This window comes from Xiphias gladius, chromosome 6 (assembly GCF_016859285.1).
Source record: "Xiphias gladius isolate SHS-SW01 ecotype Sanya breed wild chromosome 6, ASM1685928v1, whole genome shotgun sequence".
Taxonomy (NCBI): domain Eukaryota; kingdom Metazoa; phylum Chordata; class Actinopteri; order Istiophoriformes; family Xiphiidae; genus Xiphias; species Xiphias gladius.
In genome coordinates this window covers 30467052-30493504 of record NC_053405.1, presented here as the reverse complement: position 1 = coordinate 30493504, position 26453 = coordinate 30467052, and the positions used below count along the sequence as shown (strand labels likewise).

The 26453-nt window shown below is 37.9% G+C and overlaps 1 protein-coding gene across 11 annotated transcripts in view; it reads left to right on the top strand.

Moving 5' to 3' along the window:
• szt2 (SZT2 subunit of KICSTOR complex) overlaps positions 1–25864 on the top strand; it is a 144545-nt gene extending 118681 nt beyond the window's left edge. For 9 of the 11 annotated variants that reach the window (XM_040129338.1, XM_040129328.1, XM_040129337.1 and 6 more), the window contains 11 exons: positions 611–707; positions 3010–3090; positions 4385–4459; positions 13343–13408; positions 16116–16329; positions 17760–17937; positions 18043–18165; positions 18492–19008; positions 20756–20866; positions 22260–22328; positions 22415–25864. In XM_040129338.1, the coding sequence (XP_039985272.1) occupies positions 611–707; positions 3010–3090; positions 4385–4459; positions 13343–13408; positions 16116–16329; positions 17760–17937; positions 18043–18165; positions 18492–19008; positions 20756–20866; positions 22260–22328; positions 22415–22558 (1675 nt within the window). In that variant the 3' untranslated portion in view covers positions 22559–25864. The remainder of the gene's footprint in view (positions 1–610; positions 708–3009; positions 3091–4384; positions 4460–13342; positions 13409–16115; positions 16330–17759; positions 17938–18042; positions 18166–18491; positions 19009–20755; positions 20867–22259; positions 22329–22414) is intronic. The other 2 variants (XM_040129335.1, XM_040129336.1) reach the window with 2 other exon arrangements.
• The last annotated feature ends 589 nt before the right edge of the window (positions 25865–26453 follow it).

Here is a 26453-nt window from a genome sequence, read left to right as displayed (position 1 = left end):
ACGTCCTGCACATCAAGTCCTAATGGCAGCAGAGAAAGTATATACACTTTAACTAATTTCTAAGTACTACATTGTATTCATCCAATATTTAGTTTTTTCAAACAACAGCCCAAGCTTTTGGTTTGCTTTTGGAAAAATATAAACTGTCCGACCATTCATTTAGTTAATGAATTGCATTGTATGTGTTACACAGCATTACAAAGTGTTTTTCCCCATGTATCTGCCCAATTTTTTGTGTGAAACTTGAAAAAACATCTCTCCATTTCTGCAACTCTAGCAGTCCCTTATACTCCATTCTTCCTCCATTGTGAGCAGCATTCATCCATTAGTCATCATATGTGTTTTTAAACCTCATCCGATCTCTGACCTTTCAGCACTGCTGGCCCATGGCTGATGTAATCACAGCAGATGCAGGGCATATGTCAGTCCTGCCTGCCTGTAGCTTTCTAGGCTCAGACCATGTTACTCACTCTGAATTGTTTCTTACGGGCTGGCTATATGCTCTTGGTGGTCCATCAGCCGTTCGGCCCCGACCTCTCTGGTTTGACCAAACCCTAACTGGCCTGTCCTCCACCCTACCCCACCCCACTCCATCCCCCGTCTCTTACAGCATTGCCAGGGCCCGTGCTGCCATGCTTAACTCTATGTCATCGGAAGGGAGGATGTCTTTTTCTTATGTAAAGCAGAAGAGCGAGGACAGCCCTAAGGTTAGTGGTCATTTCAGAGACGCAGAAATCGTATTCTCCAGACACACACTTGGTGGTTGAGCCTGGCTGTGCTATTGTAACAACGGCCCAAATTAATGTCAAATGTCTCATTAAAACTAAGTCCGTGTATCCAGCTTTCCCCCAAGAACAGTACAACAGTCCTTCTTTAATTACTCGAATGTTTTTTCTAATTTTCATTTTAATTATTCCCTTCTTGATACCTAAACATGAACCACATTCAATTTCTGAATACATTTTACTGGAAGCTGGGATTATTAGTAAGAGTAGTAAGAGTTAAACAATTACTATTTGCGTGATCTAAAAAACACAAAAAACCAACCAGTACCCAGTCTGCAGAAGGAATATCTAACCCCAAGTACCAAATATGACAAGTGTAAAACATAGCTGACCCTCTCAATAGGCAAACCAGACACTCGATCTGACTGAAGTGCTATGATATTGATATGGTTTGAGTAATGGTGAGGCAGACCATAAAGACTGAAGGCAGTGAGTCAAAGCCAAAATAATGCTGGCAGGTTTGAGTGTTTTTTTAACTCTGGATATACAAGGTCTGGACCTGTACATGTGTCTAGTATTTTGAGTTTGAGTTATGACTCTGTCAGCCTGGCTATAGTCCTAAGAATCGAAAGCTAACTGTATGTAGCCCATCTGTACAAATTCTTATAAACCTACTGGCTGAGATGGCAGCCCTACTCTGAAACCAGCCCCTCCTCCCTCATAGCCTTACAGTATCTGCCCAGAATTGAATCCACATAAGCAGTAAGAGGAGGGATGATATAGGACAGGCTGAATGAATGATAGTGACTGATTTCAGTGTTTGCCCTCATTTTAAATTTCACTCAGTGTGCTGATGTCACAATTAATATGTATTTTATTTAGATATTAGCTATTATTATTAATCCTAACAATACCCATCCCTAATCACGAAAGTGGTCAAGGGTTTTAATTGCTCTCTAAACAAATTAAATAACAGTTATACTGACATAGTTGAGGTGTTATAACATCAAGTAGACAGCAATAGTCCCAGGAGTGTTTTTTCCCTTGGTATATACTGGGTCTGGACTTCTACATGTATTGAGAATTTTGAGTACTATGTGCTGTGCACCTTTCAGGCCACTGGAGTTCAGGGCACACTAACATATGCCAGTATCGAGTGGAGGTAACACAATATGCTTCACTATCCTCCCAAAATATTAAGCTGCGGGCGACATAAAGCTTATACCTTGTGAAATCAGGAAGGGTTTTTACTCCATTTACTGTGATAATTATGTTGATGCTGCATGTGTATTTTCACAGTAAATATGAAAAACTCATACCGTATATGTTGTATCATGACAGTAGCAGAAATTTAAAAAAGGACACTATACAAGAATTTAAATCAAAATGCAAAAAAATTATTAATACTAACAGGCACTAAACTGCAGCAGCAAGTCTGTCCAAAGTCTGCAGGCCGCAGGAATCAGGAGTAATATGCACAGTCTAACAGGCTAACAAGTATTTAATCTCCTGTTTGACACTGGTACATGAATGAATCCAGTGAGCCCAAAGGTCCCGGTTGGTCTTCTCAGCATTCTTCAGCAGTTCGGCATGCACGGAATGTGTCGAGGGCACTGTCAAGAGCAGCAAGTCTGTATGAGAGCTGATATCAGCAGCAGCCAAGTCAAGTTAGTTTTGCACGGGTTTGTAGCACTGAATGGTCTAATCAGCAAGTGCTTAAAGCTAGGGTAAGCCCTGAGGGGAATCATGCATCGGTCAATCACCACCTGAACTGCTTAAAGCTAAACTTTATCACACAGTACTCAGGAGAGTTTGTAACACTATTTTAAGTTTAAAAGGCTTTGATTAATATGGCTGGCAGTTAGTTTGGTAACATATAAAAAGCTGAGTAGGCCAGAGAAGGTGAAAGCATTTCTCAGTGTCAGACTGGCAACACCTACCAGTGTAAACTTGATTCTTAGCGAACTCGTAAAATACCAGTAGAAAAGACTGGCTTGTTCATTTTGGAAAATGAAATGAAAAATATAGATAAGAAAAAGCATGAACGAACAAACCACAAGCCGCTGAACAATTACTATGCCGAAGATGACCTGTCTTTTAAGACTTTACAAGTAGAAGGGTGCCCAAAGTCTTGTATATGCCACAATTCTGTTTTTTAAGTTCATGAAACAAAAAGTAACAATGCATTAACATATATTAAACATACACATACACATATATTACACAACATACACATATATTAAACAAACAAATTGTAAAATAGGTTTGTAAATTAACTTTGCAGACTACAGCATCTGGTACCACTGCATATCACCTCCAGAGGGCACTGCCAGGTGGGATCGTGTTGATGGAACTGGCTTTTCAGGTGAGATAAGGATGATGAAGGGCACTAATCACTATGCTCATTAACATATTGTATTTGCTTTGTGTATGTATGTGGATACATATATGCATGTATGCATGTATGTATGTATGTGTATATATATATGTATATATATATACCTCAAGAGAGCCATTGGTGTCAGTGTATGACAGTGAGTAATGATAACCAACTTTGAGTGACTTAAAACATCCTTTCAAAAGAACAAATTTTTAAACTCCTCAAACGAGTTTACAATAGGTTGCAAGTATTGCACCAGTGACAGCGACTGAAAAAATATTTAAATAAATAGAATTTTGTGATTGATTTAAATGTCAGGTTTGTCTTCTGTAGTTGATTTTTATGTTTTTATGTAAATGAGTGGAAACCCCTTCAAGAATGTCGGGCATAGCCTTAACCAGACTAAAAATCTACAGTCATGTTAGTTGCTCTGTGAGGCTTTACATAGCTACTGTGGTGCTTTGGGCTAAATGTTACCATCAGCATGCTAACATGCTCACAGAAGCGATGATAACATGCTGATGTTTAGCAGGTACAATGTATACCAAGTTCATCATTGTAGTTGGGCCTGTTAGTATGCCAACATTTACTAATTAGATTTTGACCTGATAGTGCTGCTAGATGAGAAGTCAGAAGATCACAAAATTGGTAATTTACCCTGAACCAGACATAAATGTTTAAACAAAATATCATAGCAATCAATCCATTGTTGATATTTTCACCCTGAACCAAAGATACCAACCTCACAGGTGGCACTAGATGAAAAGTCAGGAGATCACAGAAGCTGTTTGCAATGTTCCTCTGGGGACCATGAATTAAAATTTCACAGCATTCCATCCAACAGATATTTGTATTTGTAGACAATTTGTAGCTTCCAAGCCCAAACTGAGATAATCTAGTGATGTCACTTAGTAATTTTCTCAGACTTGACAAAGCCTCTGCACAAATAATACAGCTGGTTACACAAGCTAAGAAAAGTGTCGGTACAGCAGGTTTGCTTTGCACATCTGCTATTCTGCCATTTGTGCTTGTGTGGATGGAACTTGGTGGCTGAATTTCCATTAAAGGCTGTTTAGAAGGCCTTTAAATGGCCTTTAAATATCAACTTGTCTCTGAAACCTGCAGCTACTCTGTTGAACAGTAAAGTAAACTTACTCTGCTCCCTGTATTCAATGTGCTATCCTATCCATGAACGGCTTTATTAGCTAGTCAGCCACACAGTAATGATTTTTTTAGTTAAATAACCATATGTTCTCGATGTGCTTTCTCCCTCTGCTAGGGGTGTTACTTCTGTGTTAAGCAGTTTGCACTGGAGTGTTCCCGCATTCCTATGGGCCAGACAGTCAACTCCCAGGTAAAAGCTTGACACTGCTGAGTGGATACACAATACTAAGCTGTGCCTATTTTTCTGTGGGGTTTTGTAGGGATGAAAGGGAGAGGATGAGAGAGCATATTTCTACAGTTTGGTACTAAAATACACCTGAACTCTTCATTATGGGGAACACTTTGAAAAAACATGCAGACATTTTTATTTGAGGACTGTGATTATAAGACTTGTCCAACAACTGACTGTGCACAAAAAGAAGTTGATCCCTGACACACGCTGGTCAGGATATTGTTTGATGTGAAGAGGTAAACAGCAATTTAATTGTTCATTGTTCATCAAAATGTCTCTCTGCATGGTCCATCCCATTGTGAAATTATGAAGAATAGTAATCTCCTCTAAGTAGACCTCACTATAGAAATTCTTTTAATTTGCAAGGTCAGTGCTGTAGTTTTGGTTATTGCTGTGATGTTTTGACACTGAACTTTAAAGAGATGGTCAGTAAAACAATATAGTTAATAGTATGTTGTGTCCCTTTCCTTGCAATTCTGTTGTTGAGGTTTGTGTGGCTTTGCTCTTGACTTTATCTATTCATCCATGGGGGAACTTTAAAGAGATCGTCAGTCCAACAGTATACTTAAAAGTGTTTTATGTCCCATTCCTTGCGTTTTCTGTTGATGAGGTTTGTTTGGCTGGCTTGACTTTGTTTATTTATTTATTATTTAACTGCAGTAATCAAAAGATAAAGCTGTCCATATCTTTTTTATTGTCAACAAATCACATGACAATACCAAAACCAACCGTGTGTTAGTCCATACCTCAATGCTTTCGTAATTCCTTGCTTTGTCTATAACCCCTCAGCTCCAAGCCCATTGGCTACTACTGAAGTTGTTGGGTTATTTTGTAAAAAGGCTCAGTAATTTCCCAAAACAGCTGGTCACTTTCTCAAACAGGAGAAAATATTTTATTTTTGGGGGATTTTTTTTTCAGCACATGATGAATTCACATTTGGGGCCCTTTTTCAATAGCACAAGTGCATAGTGGTAGGTTTTGGGTACACAGACTGTGTCTGCGTCTCCAAGCTGACCTCCTTGTTTGGTTCATGTAGGTGCAGAAGTGCCAAGTGCACAAGGGCTGGCTGAGGTTCAATATAGATCAGAGGGTGATTAATTGACTGTCAGCCAGTCACATCAATGATCTCTTAAATCTGAAACAGCTGAACGTGTCACAGTGATGCATGATTACAGTAAGCTGATTTCTTAATTGTTATGTAATCAAGAGATCTTTTTAACATGATTTTGGTAGAAAATTATGGACACCTGGTTTCTTCAGTTAAATTTATCCTGGAAAGTGCAGATTTCTCTTAAAACCAGTTACGTTTTAATGTTTTATATATATGTGTGTGTGTGTGTGTGTGTGTGTGTGTGTGTGTGTGTGTGTGTGTGTGTGTGTGTGTGTGTGTGTGTGTGTGTGTGTGTGTGTATGTGTGTGTGTGTGTGTGTGTGTGTATATGTGTGTGTATGTGTATATGTGTGTGTGTATATACGTGTGTGTGTTTGTGTGTGTGTATATACGTGTGTGTGTTTGTGTGTGTGTATATACATGTATATGTATACATGTATATGTATACATGTATGTATGTATACATGTATATGTACGTATACATGTATATATGTATACATGTATGTATACATGTATACATGTATATGTACGTATATGTATATATGTGTATGTATATGTATGTACGTGTATGTATATATGTGTATGTATATGTATGTACGTGTATGTACATGTATGTACATGTATATGTATGTACATGTACATGTATATGTATGTACATGTATATGTATGTACATGTACATGTGTATGTATGTATATGTATGTACATGTATATGTATGTATATGTATGTACATGTATATGTATGTACATGTATGTATATATGTATGTGTATGTATGTATATATGTATATGTATATATGTATATTTGGGGTGTTAAACGGGCACTGCATACCATGAAGAAATCACCATCCCATCGGTGAAGTACGATGGAGGGAGCATCATAATTTGGGGCTGCTTTGCTACCTTTAGGCCTTGACAAAATGAATTTCCAAGTTTATCTCTTACAGAGTATCATCAGGGTGGCTGTTTGCCAGGTGAAGCTTAGTAGAAGTTGGGTGATGCAGCAGGATAATGACCCTAAACGTTGAAGCAAATCTACTACAGAATGACTTCAGACAAAGAAAATCCATCTTTTGGAGTGGACCAGTGATTGCCCAAACCATAACCCAATAAGATGCTGTGGAATGACCTCAGAGGGCTGAAGCTGATTTCTTAATTGTTATGTAATCAAGACGTTTTCATTACGTTTTAATGTTTTATATATATATATGTGTGTGTGTGTGTGTGTGTGTGTGTGTGTGTGTGTGTGTGTGTGTGTGTGTGTGTGTGTATACGTGTGTGTATACGTGGGTGTATAGGTGTGTGTGTACGTGTGTGTGTACGTGTGTGTGTGTGTATATACGTGTGTATATACACACATATACACAAATAAAATCCATCTTTTGGAGTGGACCAGTGAGAGCCCAAACCATAACCCAATAAGATGCTGTGGAATTACCTCAGAGGGCCGTTCACACATCCTGAAAATATAGCTGAGCTGATGCAGTTCTATGAAGAAGAATGGTCCAAATTTCCTCCTGAACGTTGAGCAGGACTGAGCCACAGCTACCAGAAGTTTTTTTTTTTAGGGTTATTGCTACTAAAGGAGGTTCAACCAGTTATGTAAAACCAAGGGTTCACTTACTTTCTCCACCAGCACATTGAATGTTTAATGGGAGTGTTTGATAAAGACACTAGGTCCCTGCTGCCTTCAAACTAGGTCCCTGCTGCCTTCAGACTAGGTTCCTGTTGCCTTCAGATGGCCGCAGGGATTTAATGAACTGAAGAAGGAACTTGTCATACACTATAAAGCAGCTGTGGACAACACATACTGTAAGAATCACTTCTATTAATTTATAGATCAATGCAGACTGATTTACTGATGTTCCTGCTTTAACTACATTGAAAGTTATTTTTGATGCTGATTTAAACACATCTACTGGCTAAGGAGTGTTTAATTACATAAGTTAATTTACATTTTAAACACTATTGCGTTATTGCTGCAGATTTGTTGTAAGGGTTATGTGTGCCATTGGCAAAGCCAATTTGAAGGTCAGGAAAAAATAGCCGTGGCACTGCTTGCTGTGGTCATTGAGCTGTTACAAAAAAAGTGCCCTTAGTGCTCTAGTGAGTATTTGGGGCAGCAGCACAATGTATGTGGGATTGAGTCAAAATGAACTATAGTGTGTGTGTTCCTGGTAATGAATGAATATGTCCCTGAGTGCAACAGTGTTGCTTACTGATGTGTTTTAATTGTTTTTGGACAAAAATGGAGCTCTATGGCACAGAGGAATAACATATATGGTTTTGATACACACATAATGCTTGTTAGCAGAAGACGTGGGGTTTTTCATGGGGTTTATTGATAGCCTTATCTTTTAATTTATATGCTCAGTTCCTACCAATTTAGACACATTAAGTGCATCAGAAAGCGCTTTTTCAAGAAACGACCTGCAAAATACTAGGTCAGTGGTTCACAAACCTTTCCTGTCATGTCTCTCACACTTACCCATGGTCAACAATAAAAAAAAAAAAAAAAACCTTTCATGAAATAATATGCAACTAATCTGTATATACAAGTGATAACATACCACAGGTTTAGCTCAGAGACAGCAACCACTGAAACTCATGTTCAGCACGTTCTAAACTATAGACTTAATTAGTGTATGAGGTTAATTCATCGGTAATGATTTGATTCACAGGGCAAACTGAACTGAAGACCACTGTGTTTCCAACCAAAAGCAACAATGGATCAAAGGGAATACAAATACCATTACAGCCCTACTTGATATGGTTTACTGTATACATTTTAAGACTTTAGTATAATGAATGGTTATTCCCACTGGAAGCATTGCAAGAGCATTCTGGGTCTTTCATGTGTTTCCACATCTGCAACTCAAACACGCTCTTCTATTGGACTAATTTTTGAACCACCGACTTCAAATATATTCAATTTTAATTTATGTAATATGACCTAGTTAGTTATTTGTTGTAATAAGTTACTTTGGTCGTCGTCCTTTTGTGATTGACTTGTTGTAGCCTACTGTGCCGAAATCTCAAACTGAGATTTCCTACATCTCAAACTGAGATTTCATTGAAAAAGGAAAACTGAATCTCTGCTCAGTTACTTCACTGCTACCCATAGCCAAGTTTCTATTTAAATTATTTCCATAGATTGAGAAGTCATTTTGTCTATGGTAAAGTAGAACAATAGCCAGAATAGTAGACCCATAGTTGTCTGACTAAAACTGGTTTGCAGTTGATGTGCAGCTTACATCCACCTTCCATCTCACAGAAATGGTTAACAATTGACAAGTGAGAAAACCTGGCAGCATCTACCAGCTTTTGCGTTACATTTCACTTTGTGTAACACCATAGTCAATTGGCAGGCCATCTGCTGATTTGGTTCACACCACGAAAGGACATTGCTTTATTGCACCCCATAATAGAGGGTTTCATTTTTACAATACTGTACAGTTACAGTACCCTAGACATGAAAGGTTACCAATTATATTGACCATGTCAACTTATTATTTATGCTACACAGTTATCATTATTTTGTTACTATTATTTTTGACAATGTATATGAAATATTTAATTTTTTTCAATGAGCTAGATGCAGCTGGCATGACAATAAATCCAAGTACAGGAATTGTGGAAATCCATTCATTTGAAATTACATTTTTATAAATTTTTAGTATTTCCTTGACATCTGAATATTTATTTAACTAACACTGTTTTGGACCGAGGTTTTATCCATTTTTGGCCCTGGATCCATTTTTTTTGGTTTTTGGTTAAGACCCTTTCAAACGCAACCACCTGTGAGGATGAAATCCTGATCCTCTCCAAGAGTGATTCTTCATCTGGAAAGAAAATAACTTTGCTTCAGTACTTTCACTATCTAGGGTTTTTATTCACACTGTGTCACTTCTCAGATTTCATTGGGTTCTCCAGTCCATACTGTTTCATGCTTTGCCTTCCCAGAGATGTACTAAATAAAAGGCACTGTACAGCAGACAAACATGCAAAGCTGCCTGCTCTCTGAGAAGGTGAAGTGAAATATATGAGAGGTACAAAAAACTAAAAATTGTGCGTTTGTAGCTAAATGAGTGTTAAATTGGTGTTGTTATTTAGAAACGCTATCACGTTCTATTAATTGTTCACACATTGTTTCCTTACTTAAATGATAATTTGTTTTAACTGATTTGGGTGCTGGGTTTTTATAACAGTTTTTCACCATAAAAGACAAGTCACTTTGAAAAAGGAAAATCTGTGGCAAAATCAGTTCAGGTTAATGGAGTTGCCACGATCAGTGTATTTGCTTGCTGATGTAAATCTGCACAAATCTTTCATATTTCAAATCAACATTGGTGAACTTGTCACTTAAAATTCATGCTGTTAGCCAGTAGCAAATTGTCTTCAGAGAGCTGTCAAGGGAATGGAGAGATAGAGAATCCAAAACAGAATAAGTTATTGTAGCTTATTAGCTGTGGTGCACCATTCACTTTTATTTAACCCACCTCTGCTGGAGTATAAACTGCTCCGCAGAAGGGACATGGTTTTAAGACAGTTAAGAGAAAGTACTTGATGGTATGAATATGCCAGAGTTAAACTGGGCCAGAGCCCACCTGAGCTGAGCTCTGCCTCCTGATATTCAAATGGCACCCTTTCAGAACTCAGCTCTGTCCCCTTCAGCATCACAGTGTTGCCAACTCGCACACTTTTGGCTTGAAACATCTGCTTTCAGACACTGTCTCAAACTGACCAAACAAATGTATAATGTAAGCTCCTTTTCTTTGGCTTTATTAAGTAGCTGTGGCTGTCATGCAGCAGCAGGGTGCATATGTCTGTCTTCAAATTGAGAGACAGTTGGTGTGAATGTGTCACAGCAGCAGTACTTTCATTAATTATTTAAATCTTTTAATGTTGCATTGTGATCTTACCGTAACCTTATTGACCTAAATGTTTTTCCACACAATAAACAGGTGAGTGAAATCAGTAAGAACAAAGCAGTTTTGCTCAGGACTAGCCCAGCACCATCAAAGATGTCGCTACAATTTTTATTGTCAGCAAAAGTCTAAATATCGTTTCTTTTGGAGAATCACAAAAAACATTTTCTAGCATGGCACGTGAATTTTTTACAGGGAGTTTTCAGTTTTGCTGTTTAAATGCAATATTTTGGTATTAGCATTACTTCAAGGCAACAGATGGATTAATAATTAAAACACTGTTTATTGTACTAATCCTAAAAGTTAATGTAGATACTGTAGTTGTCTCAATGATACGTCGGTTTTTACACATGGACCAGAATGTCACTGTCACAGCATGATCTGTGGAAACGACCAGACCCATACCTAACACCAAACCCCACTAGACAACGGCTATCTGTTCTCACAAATCCCAATTTAACCCCTGCAAATTGTCTCTGGAATAGATTTAGTAAATTTATTGTCCTTTTAGCGACTGATCTAACTAGCGCTATTTTGGCTAAGTTTTGGTACAAATGTTCCTGACTGGCTAGTGTGTTAGCAGTAATCTCACCAATTACAGTAGGTCTTCATTTTACTTTACTAACATACAGATAATGCACACAATATGTACATAAAGTTCACCTATTAGCCATGCAAGTAGTATGCAAAATAACTTTGCTGTGCTACTCTCTGGTGTAAACGGGCCTTGAAACTTAAAAGGAGCTCATTCCTGGTAAGGAACTGTGCACAACTTGAATGTGAGCCAGGAGTTAAAATAAAACAAAGAAGCATGATTATTTCCACAATCTTCCTGATTTTATTTGCATCTAATAGAAATGTCTGTAACATCCTGGGCTCTTATCTTCCATGAGAAAAGTCAGAATAACCTGTGATTAGAATAACTGTGTTAGAATAAACAGGGTGGCTGTGGCTCAGGAGGTAAAGCAGGTCGTCCACTAACCGGAAGGTCATTGGCTCCGTCCCTGGCTCCTCCAATCTGCATGTCGAAGTGTCCTTGGGCAAGATACTGAACCCCAAAATCGGTATCATCGGGGTGTGTGTGTGTGTGTGTGTGTGTGTGTGTGTGTGTGTGTGTGTGTGTGTGTGTTTGTGTTTATGTATAGAAAAGCGCTATATGAATGTGTGTGAGTGGGTGTAAGTTTGCATAGTGTAAAGCCCTTTAGTGGTCAATAAGACTAGAAAAGTGCTATATAAGTGCAGTCCATCTACTATGTTATTTAATATATATGTATTTTAAAATCATTTAGCTGTATGTTGATGTAGAATGAAAATGATTCAAACTCAAGTTTCCTGTACCTTTAAGTATTTGGTTAAAATGGCTCACAGGAAGTACAAGTCTACTGTGTGTTTTTTGCATAAACTGTGAGTCGTGCAGTCCATCAGAGGTGCAGTTTTTCACATCTGTAATTATGCATTTTTTTAAGGATCCCAGGCATTTTAAACGAAATCCCAATTGCCATCAGTCCACAGGTTAATTTCTTGCTTTCAGGATGGTTCTATATTAGGTGAAAATCTCACTGTTTCCATTCTCTCCCATTTTTGACTTGGGGACCAGTGCACTTTGATGTGACAAAGGCAAACAAAGATGTTTTGAAAGATGTCAAAGCTGTCATGGTGTTAGTTTTCCACTGGTGGTGTTGTCAAAATCTATACAAAGTGATGTAAGAAGTTAATGCTCATTCATTAATAGCAATCACAACACCTGTGCTTCTCCTACTAAAAAAATGTCTAACTGTGTCCTGTCAAAAAGGTCTATTATGGGATAATGGCAAATGTTGAAACGTAGCACAGGTAAAAGAGTCATAAAATCAGTAAATTTAGGCAGCAAGATCTATTTTGCTAACATTAGCTAACATTAGCCACAATAAGCCACTGGTCATAGCAGACCAAGAAAGAGTTTGTTGAGTTGAGTTTGTTATTTGAATTGAAATTTTCACTTGCAAAAGGGAGATTATTTTTCTTCCTTACATCGTCTCACTTGAATTCTTTCAGAAATTACTCTATAAATTAAATACATCTAATCATGATTCCACTATCACCATTATCTCCCCACACAGCAGAGATTTCACAGCTACAATTTTTTTACTAGTTTACTATTATTTAGATGTAATTACATTGTAGAGCAGCCACCACATCTGAGCCAAAACAAGTCTCCCAAACTACATTGCATGGATACATGCAATATTTCAAAAAGAATTCATGGCAAAAAGTGTTGTAAAAATGTTGTAAAATGTCTAAATATTATCTATTTTATGAATAACATTACAGAGTGATAAGTTATGCATTCATTAGCTGCCCTGGGTAGCATAACCAATATATTGTTTGGTTGTTTCACAATAAAAGCCTACCATTGCCTGCACATTAAAATGCATTTATAATGAAACATACACAAAGTGTGTTAGTATCAACAGTAGCTCTATCTTTAGCTCACCGCAGCACAAATGAAAAGCAGTTAGACTCCAGCTATGACAATGCACAGGTAAATAATGATAAATAAGGTGATATTATGCATACGGGATGGCACCACAACTTAATAAATACAGCAGAAAGTATGTAAATATATACAGGCATTGTGTTTTCTAGTTAACTACTGTACATGTGTGTGTATGTAATGTGAGTATTGTTGGACTTTTGTAGTATGGAAAAGGTATGAGAAACCATGTTCTTGTTGATTCTTGTAGTATCTCTTCAGTCTTTCTTTTCATTCATTTGTCTGTGTGTCTGTATGTCTGCCTAGTCCCACCTCATGTCATCTCTCCATCAGGGCAGCCTCCTCACCAAACCTCGTTGCAAGCCGTTTCCAGATGCCACCCCAGTATCTGACTGTGCGGTATGTCCCAGCCATTCTCAAGGGAGGGGTGTCTCATTACAATCAGGCTTCACCCCTCCCTGCCGCTCTGCTTGCTGCCATCAGTCCTGGTATCTTCCTTTCCAAATCTACACGCCTGTCATTTTGTCTCTTTGGGAATGAATGGGTTTCAGTGTTTAATGACGTCTGCTTTCATACCTGTGGGACTTACAGTTGCCACAACATACAGCTTGATGGTAAAGTAAGTATCAGGTTTGGCTGGATGTAGGGTCTCAAAGATTGGTTTTACTTTTACAAGGGTCAGGTATTAAAAAATATATATTTTTTTGAGGTTCAAGGTTTTAGGCCTGAGTCAAGCTTCCCTGTGATTACCTTTTCCTCCTTGACTTTCAACAGGCTGTCCATCTCCGTGCTTGCTGGTTTGGGTGTTGTGGGTGTCTCAGCTTGTGATTTTCTAAGTGTCCGCGCAACCATTGTTGTCCCCTCTGCCCTTTCTCTGACAGTCTTACAGTATTTCCTCTTTCATCTTTAGTAGCATGGGAGTAGAATGGAGATACTTAAGTGATAGAGATTACTTATTGTTAATGACTGCATATTTGCGCGAACAAAAATAATGTGGCGTTCCCCAGGGTGCAGTTGTAGGGCCTATTCTTTTCAAACACTGATCACAAACTCTGATTATCTTAAATTAGACAAAGGTACTAATTGCAAGTCAGTGATTGGATGTGCTAAAAAGAGGACAGATTAAAAGTCAGTGTTAACCTTAAATCCTGTAGCTACCATAAGACACTGAGGTCAGTTTTCTGCTAATATGAGGACCTGAATTCACATATTATACTCAGTTCACATAGAGTACAAAAGATCTGGTTTATCGTTGTGGATTATTGTTGTACTTGGTCTTCTCAGAGTCCACCATCCATTTATTAAGATGAAGATGGGCATTTAATATGTGATTTAATATTTGAAATGAGATGCTAAAACAAACCTACAAAATATAACCACATGAAAAGCAGTGGATGACTTTTTTTCAAGAAGCAGACGAGGTTAAAAGTATCATAAAGACACAAACAATATCACATGTAAGCATAGTATGTGGTTTTTTGGAAATTTCACATGTGAAATGTAATATTTCACATTATTTGAGATGTATGTCAGTTCACAACTTGGACTCATGACCTCTCGTCGTGACCTTAGAGATTTTCTAAAATCTTGGCTACGGCCCTTGGCACACTACCATCTTAAAAATATTTTGAGAATTCAAGAGTTTATGTTTTAGACCTAGAGAGGTCTTTCAGATAGTTGCAGTTTACGTAGAACTCTTGCGCCAGAGTTCTAAGAGCAACACATTACTCCGGGTCTCAGCTACTAGTAACCTGTTTGTGAAATGCCAAAAGAAACTCCTATCTTTCCATCAAAATGTGTTTGTATGTGTATAAAATACTTTTAATTATTTCTGTTTTTCCAGGACAGAAAATACAGGGCTACAACCTCAAAGTGAAATGTCAATGGATGTCGTCATTTTTAAGCTTACCTATCATGACTGTTCTTGTCTTTTTTCAGTCAACTTGCTTTGTGTATTCACTTCTTCCTGGATGACCTCATGATTACAGCTTCTCCCATCAATGTAGCCACTGTCACTAATTTCTTTTCCACTTAATGAGGCTGACAAGAGAAGAGCTGCAGCCCCACGACTCAAACTTATAATCTGTTCTGGTCAAAGTTACACAAGGTGTTTAATTTGCTAAAAGATGTAACGTTTGGAATTACAGGTTAGGAAATAATAAATGTTAATTCGATAGTCAAGAGGACACACATAGGAAATGTATTACCTCTGAGCTAAAGAGATCTCTGTAGTTAAAGTGTATTCCTAGCTCCATAGACAGCAGGCTAAAAGGTCATACTTAATTTTCCTGCCAGACTGTGGGAACAACACCAGGGAGAGAAAAGTTAATGTTCACCCTTTCATCTTTTCTGTGCCAAAAGAACATTATTCTTCTTTCTTGTCTCTGTGGTGAGCATAGTGTTGAAAGTCTACTGCCCTTTTGCTGTTTTCTGGACAAGTGTTGAGGCAGGAAAAGGTGTGGAAAGGTTCCAGACACTTACACAGAGATGAAAGTTTTCTCTAGCTAAGGACTTTTTTCTTGCCTCTTTGATTTGATAAAGCCTAACTGTGTATGTTCCAGGCACATGGTTCAGATGAAAGTAAAAGCAGGAGTAGCACTTTGCTCTCACTGTAAACTCTCATTGTGCTGTAATTAATTGCACACCATGGCCTCTCACTGCGGCCATTAGAATTTCCAATTAATGCTTTTGTCAGCCCCCTTTTGATGTTGCATTTAATTAAGTAAGATACTGTTATGAATAAGATGGATATCAAAGTTGCTTACAAAACACTCTCACCAAGGAGCAAAGGGAGTCACTGAGCAGCAGGGCCTTAAGGTGCACAGCTCAAAGCTGGGAACAGCTAGAATGGTGAAGTGTTCCCTTCAAATGCAAAGCAGGGTCACTAATGGTTGATGACACAGATAACCAATCAGAGAAATTATATCTGCCAGATTCTATTCATTTTACAGGGTGATCCTTATAATGGAAATGGCTAGACTTCAGTTTTGAATTAGAGTACCTTCTGCAGCTATGAAAATACTCATTTGTTTTGTCTTCTTTTGCCCTGTGACTGTCAGCTAGTCATTCTGTGCTGGTAATGACTGTGTCCGTCCCTCTGTTTTAGCTCTCCATGCTCTTCACTGAGGAGTGTGATAAGGTGCGGGACCTGATGCATGTTCACTCCTTCAGCTATGACTTCCACCTGCGAGTGGTTCACCAGTACTTGGTCGGCTGCCACATGACACTCCGCCAGGGCTACCAGCTTACGGACTTCCTGGACGACTTCATCTCCCATCACCCAGACATTCCCAAGTTTGGCCGCAACCATGTCTTCCAAGGTGACTTTGGTATAAAGTAATATTTCAACCTGCTCTGGACATCCAGATTTACCAGCAATAGGCAGATTCACTAAAGATTTGCACTGGAAAGAGGAAGCAATCATCCGAATTATTACATCATACCATGTGATTTAATCTGTGGATAAAGAGGGGAAAGATAGCTATTGGTGTTATAATTTCGCTGTTATGCATACACAAAGAACTGTATGTTTTTCTGACTAAATTGGTCAACAAATACTTAACGAATTGAACTAAAATAAAGATTGATTCCATTTCACTAACATGGTTGCTTACACCAAATTCCCTAAATTATTGCTTTATGTGAAGTTTTGGCCTTTCTCATTGGCTGTTATCATTGCTGTAAGGTCACCAGCAAGTAGGTAACAGAGAAAGTGGATTGTTCATTAAAGGTTTTCAAATTGTATTTGAGAGGGTTTATGTAATTACGGATTAACCTGTTACCGGGGAATCCCAAATTCATACGCAAGCCAGAAAATAGTGTACCCACAATAAAAAAGTTACTGTTCTTCAGCCCTTTTGATTGATGTCATAGCCCTGGTCTCCTTTGGAAGGTAACTCTTTCAATTTTAAAACCAAAAAGTCAGAATGACTGCTGAGATGCTCAACCAAAGTTACAGAGGCACGAACAGGTTAGAAATGTAAGGTTTTTTTTTGGTTTTTTTTTTTTGCTTCACCCATTGTTTTTGGCATAAAATTGGAATTTTAGGCCTGTAGTATGACCTTTTGTGTGGAAAACACTTTGGACCCTAAAAATCCTAATCTATATCCTAGAATGCTTTGTACAAAATGCTATAGCTTTTGAACATTATACAGTGTTTGAAAGCTATAGAATAGAGCTTTGAAACAATGTATAATGTGTCAAGGATAAGTGAAAATTGTGTCCGGTACAGACCAAAAAACACCTTAAGTAGCGCTACTGAGGCCAAAGCACAAAGGAAGTTGTATTTTTAAAGGCTAAGGTGTGCCTAGTATTAGTGTTGCAGTTAAATTCATTGTTGTACTGTATCTTTTTCAAAGACATTGTTTGCACCACAACATGATTTTCATACATGCCCAACATAAAATATAAAACACTGCTAGTTTAGGATTACAGTAAATGGTAAAAAAAACAATGAAAATTGGCATTACAATGCATTAAAATCTCACCCTTGAGCTTTCACCTCATCTGTCCATATCTCAATACTAATACTATAGTAATGTTATTCTTCCTGAGACTATGTTGACTTGTTCATGTTTACAAGTAAGATTGCACAACAGATTTTTAGTTTTGGGAATGTACACATTTTTAACCCCTTAATTCATGAAACAAATAATTGCTCATACATAAGAGTTAATTAAGGAAGTTTGCCTAAATCTAAAGTCAGAAAATTCAGTGCCAACATTAAACACTTTCTCCTTGTGCACATCAGGGAGCTTCTCCATCTCCACAGGGATGATAACAGCTCACCAGCTGTACAACTACATCACTGACCACGCCAGCACCTATGGCATGAAGCCACTCCGCATGTCCAAGACTGTAGTCACCACTGACAACAAGAAAGGGACACCTGACTTGCACGAGTATGCTCTAGTGGCTCTGTGGAACAGGTACCAATACCTCTGAGTCGCAGACTAAATCTGTTCTCCTACATAAGCTTAATTGAAAACCTTTTTTTTTTTTTTTTTTTTTTTTTTTTAACCTTCCTGCTTTAGTTCAGGCTCTTACAAGGATCTGGAAGGCCTACACCACCATGATGACTTTGATGTGTCCCTGGTGGTGTGCCACAATGCTGCTCCATTTGAGGAGCAGTCAGATGGGGAAAGGCATTTGCTTAGGTAAGAAGATACGAAAGAACAGATTAAAGAAGACAGAAAGCATAGAATAATGATGAGTAATAACACTAATTGGTGAGACCAGAGCACATCACTACTATAACTCTCTCACCACATGCTAAAGGGAATCTGGGAAGAGGCTGCTTTACACTATTTTTCATCATAATTCATAATTGAGTGTATGTATATATATATGTATGTGTGTGTGTGTGTATATATGTGTGTGTATGTGTTTGTGTTTTTGTGTGTGTGTGTGTGTGTGTGTGTGTGTGTGTGTGTGTGTGTGTGTGTGTGCGCCCTTCTAAATCCTCACATACCTGTATGTGTAGATTGCGGTTCTATGTGATCATGACCAGTCAGCGAGAACTCTTCCCCCGCCTTACTGCTGACATGCGGCGTTTCAAGAAGCTACCGCAGATCCACCGAGACCCTGGTGAGCTGGGTGGTCGGCTCCCCACGGATCGAGCAGAGGCCTGCGGGTCACGTGGTGCTGAACAGGACCTCTGGGAGGAAACATCATCCGAAGCTGCAGCTGCCTTGGCCCCAAGTGACGGGAATGAGTTTTACCCTCTGGCAAGGGGTGGACCAGAAGCTCAGGGGCTGCTCTACCCCTCCCCTCTGTTCCCTTTGCTCAACAACGAGGTGGCATCAGCCCACAGGCAGATCCAGGCCAGCGTGGAGCAGGCCATGGGTCACTGCCGCAGGGATAACCTGTGGAGGAGACTGTTCCATGGAGAGCATCTGGCTCTGGACAAACTGAAGCTGACCAAGCTGTCGTTCAGCGAACTGGAGGAGCTACTAGAGGCTGTGCAGAGCCGCTCGGTGGGGGAGATCGACCCACAACTGGTAAGACTCTTACTTAGGCCTTTCATTTTACATTCATCCACCATCCTTTAAGTAAACCAGGTAAATTGTAAGAGAATATTTTAAAGGTTAATTTGGTTTACAACCTAGGCCTTATTTACATTGTTTTGGCCATTATTCCTATTACTAATAAAAGCACTTTATTCACCATTTATTGCTGAAATCTGGGAAAATGGTGACACAACTATGAAGAATTCTGACGGGACAAAAATTTGAGCCGTCAGATGATCAGAGTGGTTGGAAATAAACTTCCATGTTAGCTACACTGACTTGGTTACCCTGAATGGTAAAATTGTGACCCAATAATTCTGCTACAAACATCAATCACAGTTTACAGAGCCACTTCCTGCTTAGAATTTGACCCTTGGAGGCAGGACACAGTCACTATTTTGTAAGTCACAAGTAAGTCTCAAGTCTTGGCTATGAAGTCCTAAGTCCAGGTAAAGACCAACAAGCCGAGAGTTAAGAGCAACAAGACTAAGAAGTCCCAAGTTAAGATCATTCCCCCCCAAGTCAAGACTAAACTTTGAGTTTCAAGTGCTAATCATGTCCTTATTTTTGCTTCTGCTGGTGTGCGCTGCCAAATGCACCTTTCCCTGCAGATATCGAGTTGATTTGCTGCACATTTTTATAACTTAATTTTTCCTCTTTGAGCTTGTGGAGGTTATTAAATCATTCAATGTCAGTAGGCTAGAGCCCAAGTGAAGTCAAGAGTCACTGATTTTTAAGTCAAAGTTACGTATTTTCAAATATACTCTGACATGCCTAATGACATGCATAACACCGTTTTATACTGAGTGTATTTTTTCTACCTTTTTTTTCCTTTACATCAGAGCCAAAGTTAACAGAGAATGTGTTCGCTTTCTGAGTGCAACCAGGCGATTAAAATTCCATTTAAAGCTGGATAATGGACAAAGTAAAAAACAAAACAACTTAAAAATAACTGAATCACCTCTGCAAATACTGCTACTAAAGTGGTGCATATTAGGTATTGAGCCCAATGAACAGTATTTGATCAAACGTTATACTGCACATTTGTGATAGCCCTGCTGTTCCAAGCAATTCTTTTCTCCACAGAGCTCACTGTCAACAGTTTTCAAAGGAACTACGTTCTACTGAAGAAAAATATACCACAAACTTAATTCCATTCTTCTCCATAGGATTGTGATGACAGCAGAAATTTCAGAGACAGATTTCTGAAAACCTGGACACATTAAACCAAAACTATTAGCATGGACAGATACCATTAGAGGGAAGTGAGAAGATATTTATTTAATGTAAAACTGACCCTTTCAAGACTGTTTTTCTGTCCAGCTCCTGTAGATACAAGAGGTGGACAAAAAAAGACCACCATTCAGTGCAAAACCAAAATCTATAACCTCATAGAATACAGCAAAGTTGAGTCAACATTTTTGACAGAAGACGGGGTATCGTATTGATTTTGTGTTGTGAAGTCTGGGATATATTTAGTTTAAATACTCCACGGTAGAGAATGTCATCACTAGATACAGAATCTTAATCAATATATCTGCAGATAGCACTAGCACAGACTTCATTAATTAAACAGGAAGCTCAGCCATTAAAAAAACTTTTTACATTAATCAGCTGTAATGTTTTACCTTAAATGAATGTGAAAGTCAAGCAGAATGAAAGACCCTCTCTGCAGATTTAGTTCTTGATAAATGACTGGGAGGTTATTATAATGGCAATGTGTAATTTGTTGCTACAGGACTGTTTTCTGACAATGAGTCTAGCCTGGTACCAGAGTCTTATCAAAGTCCTGCTGAACCGGTTCCCTCAGAGCTGCAGACACTTCGATGACAACGGCATCCAGTACCTGGTGAGAAGATGCTCTGTATTTCCATTTTCTTTTTGTAGGAGAGCAAATTAACCATGGATTTGATGGACCAACAAAGGTAATATGTAACTGGTGTTTTATGGTTTTTATTGAGCCTCAGCATTTTTCTGGCTTCTACATGATGTAAAACATGGAAACAATCATTTTATTGAAAGAATTAAAGTCATTTCTACACTTTAAGGTCAGATTGGGATCTTTCAGAGTTCATGAAACTACTCATTCCATTACTAAATGAGAGAGTTGTAGATCAGAATAATTGGCATAATTTCTAGAGTTTGACAAACTGTGACCACAGCCTGACCTCTCACTTCTGTCCTTTCCCTGTTACTCATTTAATGAGTGGCATCTTTTTTAGGTCAAAGTTTTTTCATGTGTGTACTGGTTCAAAGGCTCATGTACAGTTAGTCTTTATGATCCATTTTGGATCAATTCAGGAACTATAGTGTAGAGTTTGTCCCTGACAACAACAACCCAGCTTCCCGTATACATTAGAACTGAGACTCATGGGTATTGTAGTATTTTATGTCATTCAAATCACTTATACTTTCCATCACTTCACTTTTGTACTTAAGAAATCGGAATGTAATTTTTTCTTTTCCTTCAGATAGCTTTTGGCAGCCTTTGAAGGGTAAGGCTGGTATTTTTTTTTTTTTCTTATTGTCAGCAAATCCCATGAATAGACCAAAACCAGTCAGTCCATTTCTCAAAAAGTTGTGATTTCCCTACTTTCTCTGTGGCTCTTGATTTCAAGGCCATTTGTTTGAACAAAAGGCATAAATCTTACCCTACAAATATATATTTTAATGTATGGGACACTGTGTGTTCATGGTAATGAAGGAACATGCCACCCAGTGCAACAGTGTGGTTCACTGATGTTTTTAATAGTTTTTGTACAACAGTGGAGCTCTATGGCACAGAGGAATAACATATATCAGGCTTTCATATACACACACAATACAAGTACTGTGTGTTTATCCACATCTGAACATGGGATTTTTTGACAATGAGAAAAATATAAACTATAGTAACCCAATAAATATGTACTGTGTAATCAATGGCCATAACATAACATTACAGTATATACTATTTCAATTATATAGGATACTCCCTTGTTTCTGTTTTGAGAAACATTCCAGTTCCGAGTATAAGAAAAGTTTCAAAATGGATTTAAAAGGAAAAAATACCTCTAGTACCAGCAGCTCTGCACACTATGTTCATTCTAGCTGTAAGTATTTTAACATTTGACCTTTCATCAAAAAAGAAAAAAGGATTTTGATGTTTAACATCATAAAGAAGATTAAAAGGATGTCAGTAGATGGCTTCACTTTTAAAAATGTCCATCTAGTCAATATCCATGTCTGACATCTTGTTTCAGGCTGTTCTGAACCAAAAGTTCACTGACTGCTTTTTTTTGGTCTTTCTGGACACGCAAGCTGGAAAAACAGTAAGTTATTACACTCATATGATTTAAATTATTAAAATATTGTAGTTCCGCAAACTTCTCAGCAGCATATTTTGTTCCTCAAACAGAGCCTAAAGGTGGTGTTTCGGGAGCCACTGCCATCACAGCCACAGGCCAGCAGCAGCCCTCCTCCCCAGCTGGTGTCCATGTATCATCACCTGGAGTCTGTCATCAACACCGCCTGCTACAACCTCTGGACAGGACTTTTATAGCGCTGAGAGGTGCTGGACCTGCGTCTGAGCATATCTATATGACCGTGATCGACAAACGGAAACAGGAAGCAACAGCAAAGGAAAACAGATGACAATAAGTTTTTGGAATACTTCTTGCCAGTACACTCTCCCAGCAGCTACACCAATCACGGTGGTGTTGGGCTCTATCCTACCTTGTTACAAGACAGTAGCATTAAGAAAAGCATCATACTGGATGGTGATGTTATTGTGTTTATGCAATGCCCTATTAGTACACATGATGCATATAGTAGACATTTTTACAGTTCAGATAATTGACACCTGACCCAAAAAAGACTTGAGTTTCAAAAAAACAACTCAAACCGAGCAAAATTGATTGACTATCAATACTTGCTAATGTGTTGCTCACATTTTGTTTTTTTTTTTCTCCAAGCTGGCGCATCAGTTAGCTCAGCAAGCCCCAAACCATTCAGAAAAAAATAAATGCCTCCCAACTAGTGTGTCAGCCTTAAGTCTCTGATGTGCTTGCTTTAAACAACACATACATGTGTGCATGATAACGATGTCATATATCCTGTATTCCTGCGGCGCAATGGGTGTGTTCAGAAATTAGTTCTACTCATCCACAAGATGGAATTAAACCGATAGATGATGGCAGAAGTATATGTATGTTAAGTTACCTTTATCTTTAGTTGGAATAAATGAAAATACTCGTATATCGGCCAGTGATGATCCCACCCTGATCTGACCCTCTGTCCTTAATGGATAAATGTTTTAATCCTCCGGGTACAGAGTATGTAGTTGCAGCATGAACAATGCAAATGACAATATTAATCTCACTACAGCTGCATGTATATTTTGTTCAAAAGAAAGTAAAATTACTCAAGTATTAGGACAGTTTAATGTTTGTCTTGATACTCTCATTTTTCTCTGTGCACATATGAAGTAAAACTCCATATAGTGAAGTTCCTTGAGCCAGGCTAACAGGGTTTCCCACAGTGTAGCATGTCTGCTGACATCAGAAGAAAAAAATACAAATTTATGTAACCTATTAGACTTCAAAGGAAAATGATCAGAGCTGCTACCTAAAGCTCATTGTGTGCGTTTTGTTAACTCTCTCTCTACCTTTCGGCACGACCAGAACTTGCAACTTTTATGTTCACACTGTACAGATCAACTGATCGGTCACGGCGTGGAGCTCAGACTAGATGTGAACACTGAACCCCCGGTTGGTTTTGTTCCTTGACAGTTAGAATGAAGTTTCTTCAAACCAGACATCCTCCTCCTAAAAATGTTGACGAGAGAAAGCCAACATAAGTTTGTATAGCAAGGAAAGTAAGAAGAAAAAAAAATATATATATATATGGAGCTGCAGATGAAAGATGCAGAGTCTAATCTGTCTGTCTTGCAGCAAGACAGCAGTCTCAGTCAAGACTTTTAATCACAAGTAAAAGACTTCTCCTGTACTATTTAAACAAGCTCACTTCAGTTCATGAGGAATCTTTTGATAGTTGCCAGGCAGGAAATGAGACGGTGGAACAGCTCAATTTCTGACATACCAGAAATCCAATCAGTTGTCCAACAGCCAGACTGTTGATCGTTGAGGAGAATAGTCAGGCATCATGGCCCCCACACCACCACAATACTGCACGTCAAATGACAGCCAGTCTGGCAGAAGTTTGTTCCAATTCTACCATTGCTTAGGGGCAACTAATCAGGGATAAAATCAGGCTTAATCCATACAAAGTCGGCTCAACTTTATACAGCAAAGGTCAAATATTTAATAAGAGGCAATAACCTCTCTAACCTCTATAACTTTCAGCATCATCTCACTAACTATATTGATAGAGATATAATGCATCAGGATTCAGTTCAGCAGGTGACTCATCATCACAATGTAAGTTTGCATCACAATAATTAATCAGAACAGCACAACACAATGTTGGGGGGGAAAAAAATTAATTTTTACAAGGTAGGAAAAGTAGAGGTGAATTAAGTCTGGACCAGACATCCTGTTGGGTTGGGCTCTGAGTTTTCAAGGATTAGGTGTGTTTGAAGACCTTGGGCAAAGAGCTTTACTGACCAGCTTTAAGTGATCATTCTGAGCAGGAAGAGGAAATTTTGAAAGCAGAAGAGATTTGTACATCTCTCTGATCTCTTATCATGAGCAAAGTGCTTCCAGGCTGGTAGATAAGAACATGGAGGTAGGTCCTAGAGTACAGTGCTGTGACAAATACTCTGAGGATTTGATGGATAACGAAACATGTAGGTTTTTACCAGTGGAGAAGACATTGCTGTATTTATTTTTTCTTATCTATGACTGAGAAACTTTCTAAATGTACATGAGCAGTTTGGATTTACACAATCCAATGCTTCATGCTCAGTCATAAGCAACCAACAACAAAAACTTCTGGCTATAAAACTGCACAAGTTTCATACTCCACAGCTTCACTGATGGGTCTGAGTTATCTCAGATCTTGTGCCTTCTGATAGCATCATATTAGCTTTTCATACCACATCAGTGTTTTACATCAGTGAGAGACAGCTGAGATGTTAATGCGGAAGGCTTTTATGATTAGATTTCCAAAATCTAATCAGACCTGCTACCCACTTAAACCCCCTGAAGTGCCTTTCTGTGTTTATTTTTACCTTTTTTGTTATTCTCAGACCTTTGAAGTGATACTGTTGCCATTCCATCAGCTCTGCATAGAAGATCTTTGGAAACACACACTCCTGTTATGCAGTGAAAGTGCCTGAGTCAGTTTAAATAAATGTAACAAAAATTGCCTTCCATAAGCAACAAAATTGGTCATATTAACTTTGATGATTTGCATAATAGCCTGTCACATGTCATCAGCACAGTGTTTTCAAGCATGTTTAGGGTGATGAGTTTGACTTCTCTGTATTCTTCAACATTGCGGCTGGTAATCATACCTCAGTTTAAGGAGGGCAGGAAGCCAGCCTCATACAAGAGTGTTACATCACAACAAACATGAAGGCTTGATAGCCATTGCAGTGACTTCATTAATAACATATTCAGGCCTAACATTTCTGCAAATTTTCAATAGAAGGAAACCACCCACGTTTGAACTTCTTCGTGGATGTAAAATTAAGAAATGTTGAGTAAAGTAGCCTTCTCAGAGAATTCAGTCTGATTGTTAAACACTGGATATTCATCTCGCAAAATGTGAACCGTAACAAGTTAGCCCTTAGCATTGTGACACTGTAATATAAACACTGCACTGTCTCTAACTGTATAATGTATATTATGTATGTACAGAACACTTTATACAGTATGTGAAATGCTAAATAAACCAGTAGGATAAATGTGAATGTAATGGATCTTTTTTACACACATCCATCCATCCATTAGCTATACCAGTTTATTATGTTTTCTGTATATTATATACAATGTAAAGTCTATTGGCATATATACATACATATATATATATCTATATAAATATACATATATATATACATACACATATCCATATATAAATACATATATATATGCACATCTATATATCTCTATCTATATATATATCTTTATATATATCTATATATATATATATATATCTATATATATCTATATATATATATATATATATATATCTCTATATATATCTATATATCTCTATCTCTATATATATATATATATATATATATATATATATATATATATCTCTATATATATCTATATATCTATCTTTATATCTATATATATCTATATCTATATATCTATATCTCTCTCTATATATATATATATATATATCTATATATAGATATATATATATATATCTCTCTAAATATCTCTATAGATATATCTCTCTATATATATATATATCTATAGATATATATATAGAGATAGAGATATATATATATAGAGAGATATATATATATATATATATATAGAGAT